At 44.3% G+C, this 7,767-nt stretch overlaps 1 protein-coding gene across 1 annotated transcript; it reads right to left on the bottom strand.

Annotated features, from left to right (window-relative positions):
* Positions 1 to 484: 484 nt before the first annotated feature.
* LOC124684383 (protein STRUBBELIG-RECEPTOR FAMILY 3-like) lies at positions 485 to 7,159 on the bottom strand. Its single transcript, XM_047218702.1, has 17 exons — positions 7,091 to 7,159; positions 5,980 to 6,109; positions 5,831 to 5,899; positions 5,583 to 5,648; positions 5,421 to 5,492; positions 5,260 to 5,331; positions 5,092 to 5,163; positions 4,943 to 5,008; positions 4,153 to 4,218; positions 3,533 to 3,984; positions 3,402 to 3,449; positions 2,995 to 3,311; positions 2,633 to 2,901; positions 2,404 to 2,542; positions 1,440 to 1,579; positions 1,152 to 1,308; positions 485 to 999 (listed from the first exon to the last, which is right to left on the bottom strand). Exons 3-17 carry the CDS (start codon positions 5,893 to 5,895, stop codon positions 913 to 915), a joined length of 2,088 nt encoding a protein of 695 aa, XP_047074658.1. The 5' UTR covers positions 5,896 to 5,899; positions 5,980 to 6,109; positions 7,091 to 7,159; the 3' UTR covers positions 485 to 912.
* Positions 7,160 to 7,767: the final 608 nt, after the last annotated feature.

The raw sequence follows: 7,767 nt of genomic DNA, 5'->3' as shown, positions 1-7,767 counted from the left end.
CGAATCACAAACTTTACACACAATTATACTACAAAGTAGCCTGGAGGAGGCGCGGTGCCCATGATGATGATGATCAAATTTCTCGTGACCCAAAGAGGATACCCGGGGACTTTCGCAGGCAGCTGCAAGCACCAACCTTTTGATCCTGTGATTCCTTTGGCCCTCTCTCCTTTTCCCTTTTGATTTCTCCATCCACTTGGTAACTTTGACTGACCGGCGCAGGAAGTGCCAGTGACGTCTCTGGATTTGCCCAAGATCGCAAGCTTCGCTGACGCAATCATGGGCGTCATATTATCCTGTTGGTTATCCACAGGAATGGCAATACAATCATAACGCTAAATAAATGTACTGAAAGGTGTTTGGCTGCTTCACAGAATTTTAAACAAGGAGAAGCTCCATCTCGTACGCACGCACTGTTTATAAAACAATAGTACGGATTGAGCCATTCCACAGAAACTTCATTGGAATTCAACAAGCTCGTTGATTTGTTACAAATGATTGTATAGAAAAATTTCCTGTAGTATTTTGTTCCTTCTGAGATTCCTCCAAAACCCTTCACCAAAAGATGACTTTCATATTGCACTAGACATTTTACATCCAATTCCTCTAATTCATGCATATTTCCTATTTCTATTTTTTTCCTGTTTTCTGCACCCCAGTTTCTGTCCACTAAATATCCAATATTCTTCCTAATACATTTCATTTGGAAAGCATAGTGTTTTCCTTCAATGAATGTGATCACCTATTCATCATTTACATAGTTACATCATACATTGGTAAGGATTAATGACTATACTTCTCCCAGGAATTTATGGCATGTGATGTGCTTTGCATTATGCCAACAAAAATTCCGCCCCAAAAATTTCCCAGCGGCGACTTGGCGCATGAGATCTGTAATATTTGAATTTCTTGTTACTCTGATTCCTCACCAGAAGCGTTTACAATACTAGCTAGGTCCTGGACAATTTCAGACATTGGTGGCCTGAATTCTTGCTCCCTCTGCATCAGAAAAAATTCAAATCAGAGACATGATCCCTTGATTCACAGGGCTTTTGTGCAAAGAATGTTAGGATCAGCTATATTATGCTAGTGTGTAGAGTACTCAGAAACCTGTATATTAGTATAAACGAAGAATAACAAAACTGAATTACCTGGATACAACGGCTAATTATGTCAGCAAATCGCGACAATGCTTTCTCAGGACACTGCCCACGAATAGAAGGGTCTACCATCTTGGAGAGGGATTCAATGTCATGAAGCTGAAAACCAGCCCATCTAACAAGATGCTGCTCATGGCGTGGGCGTGAACTGCATATTTTACACAACAAACATGCATGTGAATCAGAGTGTTGTTTCAATACGCCACTTGGAAAAGACAATCTGAAACAGCTGAGGGAAGTTCACTGCGACGCCAAAGCATGAGAGTTTAAATATCTTACCTATCGTATGGTTTACGCCCAGTAAGAAGTTCAAGCATCACTACTCCAAAACTGTAAACATCACCTCGTTCTGTGATGATCCTAGATTCCTGGAGTTCAGGCGCTTCATAGTTCAGTAATGTACGCATCCGACCTGACAACTGCAACAAAAATATATACCAGTAGTAAGTACACTAGTAGTCATCCACGTTAACATACAAGAAGCATCTGTCAGTGCCTGGGCGATTTCAATAAACTAAATCTATTCATTTGTGAACAAACTAGGATATTAAAAATCAACTCCTACTGAAGTAACTTTTTTTTTCTTAGAAAATATAAAGTAATTAATAAGTTTTTTTTAAAAGGAATGATGAAATTAATTAATAAGTAAAGGTAAATCAAAATTCAATTCCTTCTGACCAATGATCCATCCAAAAATTTCTAACTAACGTCAAGGGATATAGGGTGCCATAGGCTAGCCAGGAACAGGTTGATACTCTACTGGAGTATACCGGTAAAGAAGTTCTACGAATGAATCCTCGTTCCCAGACGTCAAATGCAAATATAATCATGCTCATTCACCACCAGAAACCTTTCATTTTCACTACAGCACACTGATTAACTGACATCGGAAGGCATTTAGTAAATTATAACCGCCTCTTAGAAAATTACAGGTAGACAGAAATTTCCTATCATGCAACATTTCAACCATGTTAGCTAAGCTGATAACCAACATCTGACTGCCTTTGGGATGTATCGGCTGATTGCCTTTTTCTTTTCTTTTTGATGGATTTGGCTACTCTGTATTTGCTCCTCCTATATATCAATAAAAAAGGCAATGCTTTTGCCTCGTTTCACAAAAAAAAGGGGATGTATTACAGTATGAGTCGTAGGACCATTAGTCCTTAAAGAGACCCAACCATGCCCAACTTTCGGTGCCCTTAGAACATGCGAAATCTATTCTATACCATATATTATAGCTTACCTGAGTGACAGAATTTGATGGCATCAGTTCTGCCAATCCACATTCAGCAACGCACACAGATACTTTGTTATCAAGGAGCACATTTTCTGGTTCAAAATTCTGATGCACAACTGGTGGTTGGACGCTTTCATGGAGATATCTGCAAGGAAAACATAATTCAGAGTATAAACTTCCATACATTTTCAGAAAAAAAGAAGCAGATATGACACATAACTATAACTTCACTTACTGTAAGGCTTTTCCTGAACTAAGAGCGACCTGGAGGCGAGCATTCCATGATAGAGTATTGTCAATATCCTCTCTATCATGAAGTGCATCGTCTAGTGTTTTTCTACTAAAGTGATTATACACGAGTAACCGCTGTCCATATTCAGCACAATATCCAACTAACTCAAGGATGTTAGGATGCTTGATCTTTGAGACACGTGCAACCAAATCTAGAAAGTCATCTACTGACACTCTTCCGTTAGTATTGTCAACCTTCATAACCTCCATTAACTACACAGAATAGAAGAGAAATTAAGCTCAATTCTTGAACTGCACAAGGAATAGTGAGTTGCATTGTCCATTGATACTAGTAATACTTCGTACCTTGCCTTCAGGAAGCTCAGCTAGGTATACCTTTCCCAATCTACTCTCTCTTATCACATTCTGCTCTCTGAAACTGTTTGTGTATTGTTGAAGGGATGCAACAGAGAAGGGTGTCGCAGAATTTGGTGTACTTGTCCTTGGTGGAGGGCTATATCTCTTTTCTGGAGGAACAATAGGATTTACAATAACTTTTTGAGCAGCGGGTAGTGGAGGTGGGGGTGGAGGCGGTGGCGGTGCAGCTGCAAAAAGTTCTGAGTCTGTTCGATCTAAATTAATTATGTGTTCCTTTCGATTTTCATCAGGCTTCTTTGGGAGAGCTGCAAACAATTGGAAAAAATAATAAGACATTTTAACTTGATGAACAGCATGTGGAAATTAAACTGCCATCTGTTCCAAGTGCTTCATACCTGCTGCTGCCATACTCATGTCGCGACCTCTCTTGTCAAGGGCCTCACCTGGATGTATAAAAAAATCCTATATTAATACAGAAAAGATAGCCAGAACCCCCTGTTCTACTGATGTAGGCACAGAAATTAACCTTTTTTAATATCGTCCCTTGGCTTCACTGAAGCTGGCATAATTTGGGGTTCAACCCTATGGCTCATCCTTCCAAGCTGACTTCTGTTATCATCATATCTTGACTGCCTCTCTTGGTACTTGGACAAGCAAAATATTACCAGCAGGACTATAGCTATGAACAGCACCACTCCAAGAAGAACAAATCCAGCAATCTTGAGGGCTGACGAACTATGTTTTCTAGATGATGAAGTGCTATCTCGAGTAGTTGATCCATCAGAAGAGTTTGAAGGAGGAGGGGATTTTGAGGGGGGTGATGGAGGTGCTCGTGTTGGATTTAGACCCGTAGGTGTTGTTGTTGGTGTTGGGGCTGGTTTTGGTCCTGCTGGTGTTGGAGTTGGTGAAGGTCCTGCTGCTGCTGAAGGTGGTGATGCTGACGGGGCTATAGTGGTATTAAATGGATTACCATCCATTCTGCACTGGAAATATGTCGGTTAATTAACAACTCACACAAAATTGATATGATTAAGTATTAGTCCTTCAATGGACTGAAGAACGTCAAAATTAGACAATGTGATAGCTACGCCAACCAAGCTCACACCAAAAAAAGAGATAAATACAAGAAAGAAGAAGGTTTCTCACTTGAAGGTTGGTATGTTCAGTAGCTTTGGAGGCACTGGTCCAGAAAACAAGTTGTTCTCTACATTCCTGATCAGAGTAAGGGAGTGATAAGAAAGAGATACAAATACTAAATTATCTGAATTAGGAGTTTTACCACTAGAACCAGATAATATTAGAAATTCAAGAGCAAACCAACATTGTGAAAGTCATGTAGGAATAGTTTCTTATTGCTGATGGAGTTTGTTTTTAAAAGCCGTTATTGAAATAGAACATGCATTGGCTTCTCAAAAAGGAAACCACAGTCGACTCCCTAAAGAAATGAGAGTTACATGACAAAAGTGCTATCTGCTACCAGAAGGTATCAGCAAGAGACCTCGATTAAACTTTTAACTTCTAAATCTATTGTCAAAACATTCGAAAGGCAATAGCTGTGTCGGCAATCACAATCTACTAGACTATTCCTCTCAAGTCAAATGTTGTGCAGCTGATGGCCTGATGGTTTATGCTAAGTACGTCTCTTCATGGTCACACTGATGTGCTACATTCTTTATGGTACAAACTGAGGTGTCCAAATTTCCAATACTACAAATATGTATGTTTTATGTGTACTTTTTATAAATCCTATGACAAATTTAGGAGCAGTACACTGATTAGTATCATACTGCAATTCAATAGGCCTCAGAAAAATCCACACCGATGCCAGATGTATTAAATGAGCACATAATAATAATATAAATTTCGAATGCCTTGGATTCGATGCGCTAGAGAATTGAAAGAGCATTGTATAAGGAAGAAGACATCAAGGAATTACAAGTCTTTCAGAGGAAGATCCTGCAAGTAGTCAAGGGTCCCTGACAGTTGATTGTCTTGTATGCGCCTGTCATTAACAGTTAACAGATGAGAAGAAAATGGTCTGGTGAAATAGGGACAGGAAAAAAAGAGAGTAAGATGTGAACTCACAATGTAGTCAAAGATGACATGTTTTTCACTGAAGGTGGTAACACACCAGAAAAGTTGTTAGAAGAAATGTCCCTGCAAAAGAAGATAGGACACTATAATCAATCAATCAATAAATACATCATCCTGATGAACACACATAAAAATGTACGGAACTAGGAGGCATCTTACAAATTTACAAGCCCAACAAGTGGATCGAAAGCATCTGGCAGTTCTCCATCCAGATGGTTGGCATTGAGTGACCTGGAAAAATAAGGATATGAAGAAATGCACTTGACAAAACAAAGTAGCATGAGCATAGACTTGCGAGAAAAATAAGAGAGGAATTTTACATGGCTGATAAACTTGTAAGCTTTGACAATGAAATCGGGATGCTTCCAGTGAGCTGATTATCGGAGAGGAAACTGTAGCAACAAGGAGAAAAGGATTATTACCGCCGAATAGATTATATATCAAAGCCGAAAGGGGTTGCAGACAAGATGGATTATACTTACAGGCTCTGCAATGTGAGAGGTAGGTCTTCTGGTATAGGTCCACCAATGTTATTATTACTAAGATCTCTACCGAAACAGGAAAAACAAAATCAGTCCTGAGTTCAATTTGGATATGAAAATTTAACCGCAGAATAACCGATAAAACATCCTGAATAACTAAGAAAATTATAATGACAATGGCAAAAAAGAAAGAATACACTGTTCAGCTTCAACCATGAGGAATAAGTTCGCGGTGTGAGCACCCTTACATGGTGGTGATCGCAGTGAAGCCGCCTAAGCTGCCGAGCTTCCCTCCCAAGTTTGCAACATTCATCTTTCTACAAACGGTAAGCTGATAAGAGCCCAAAACAAACGAACCAACCAACCAAAAGACAGTCCGGTGAAGAAGCTGACGTACATTGAGGTTATACTTGTGCCGGTGCATGTGATGCCCTGCCAAAGCTCGCCGCAGGGGTCTCCGCCGTTCGGAATCCATCCAGGAAGCTTCGGCGATCCCAGCGAGACGTACAGCCCGTTTATGGCAGAGACTGCGCGTCGATAAAGGAACGTAAAGAAGCCATGAGCATCCAGTGGAGTCCATATACAAAAAAAAAAAAAAATGCCATGCTGCCCACTTTTGGTAACAGCACACATGAGCTGAAGAGAGCAATCTTTGAGAAAAGCAATGCTGTTGCAAAAGACACTGTGAGCTCCACCGACATGTGTACCAAATCGACTAATGGCAAAAATGCCAATGAGAATGTACACGCTCGAATCGAATTGAGTCCCACCCCTCAACCCCTCATCAGTATGATGATTATCGCAATTAAGGCTGAAGTACCCATTCTGCTGCTACTTAAAAAAGTTAATCCACCACACTGCAAGCCATCGACATCAACAGATCAACCTCCACGGATGGAGCATGCGATGCGACTAACACATCTCTTTACCCCCATTGCTGTCGACGACGATGGGAGACGGAGTACAACCTTACTGGGGGCCTCAGAGGTTCCCCTCGTTACTTATCCCTAGGGAAAGGGACGGGCCGACTGCTAGGAAACCACTAAAAACATCAGCTGATCCGAATTACAGATGTCGATGTCCGCTCGTACCAATCGGCGCACGCATGGCATTGCCCAACTCAGGAGGTACAGAAGAGCGCTGCAGAATTCACCGCTAGAGTCGAGCATAAGACCTATCCCAAAAAAAAAACCAGAGGGGGCCCACTGGTGAGCTGTCGGCGCGCCAGCGCCAGCGCCGCCTCCGCCGACACTGTTTCACCGCGCCCCGTAATATTCGCATGGTGAAAAATTCGGGAGCCGTGGACTCGCGTGGAAGGCACGCCTCGGCCTGGCTGGACGAGCCATCCCCTGCTTTTTTTCCCTCTTCGAGCGGCCGAGATTCTCGACGAAACCGGAAGCAAACCGAGCCGCGCACGCGCGCATCGGCGGCATAAGCAGCGGCCGAAACGCGCCGGAACGAGCTGAAGGAACGGGAAGCGGAGGGAGGGAGGGAGGGAGGGAGCGTACCGTCGGCGTCTTGGGTGAGCGCGCGCGCCCGGGGCGGCGCCAATGCCGCGGCCGCGAGCAGGAGCAGCAGCACATGCAGGAGCACCGGAGCCCGCCTCATCGCCGCGCCCGATTGCTCACACCATCCGACGAGACGAAGCGCGCGCACTGAGCCGCCCACGAACTCCCCAACCGCCACCCGCGCACGTTCGCCCGAGCGCGCTCGCGGGAGGAGCAGCCTCGGCCGTATCGGAACCGCCGTGCGGAGGCCGCGCGCTCAGCCGCGCAGATCCAGCTGGGGCGCCGGAGAGATGGTTGTGCGCGGAGTCGGGAGAGCAGCAGCAGCAGAGGAGGAGGAGGAGCACGCAAGAAGGGGCCGTGGAAGACGCGACGGCTGGTGGTAAAAAGAGGGAGGAGATGCGGGGTTGCGCTGGGCGAGACGGCAGGGAAATGATGGGGAGTTTATCGCCGGGCGGGGTGGGCTCCGGTGACGTGGAGCGACTTGGGGGGTGGTCGCCGCCTCCTCTGCGGTCAGGCTGGCGGCTGGTCCACGGCGGCGGTGAAGAAGCGGCGAGGGCGCATGTGCGTGTTCGCGGTCGCGTTAGCTGTCAGCTAGGAGGGCCACTGTATTTCTGCGGCGAGCGGTTCGGTCGTGGCTCGTGGGTGGAGGCGTAGCTGGTTTTGCCGGGGGTTTGGGT

This window comes from Lolium rigidum, chromosome 1 (genome assembly GCF_022539505.1).
Source record: "Lolium rigidum isolate FL_2022 chromosome 1, APGP_CSIRO_Lrig_0.1, whole genome shotgun sequence".
NCBI lineage: Eukaryota > Viridiplantae > Streptophyta > Magnoliopsida > Poales > Poaceae > Lolium > Lolium rigidum.
This window is presented reverse-complemented; position numbering and strand designations above follow the sequence as displayed.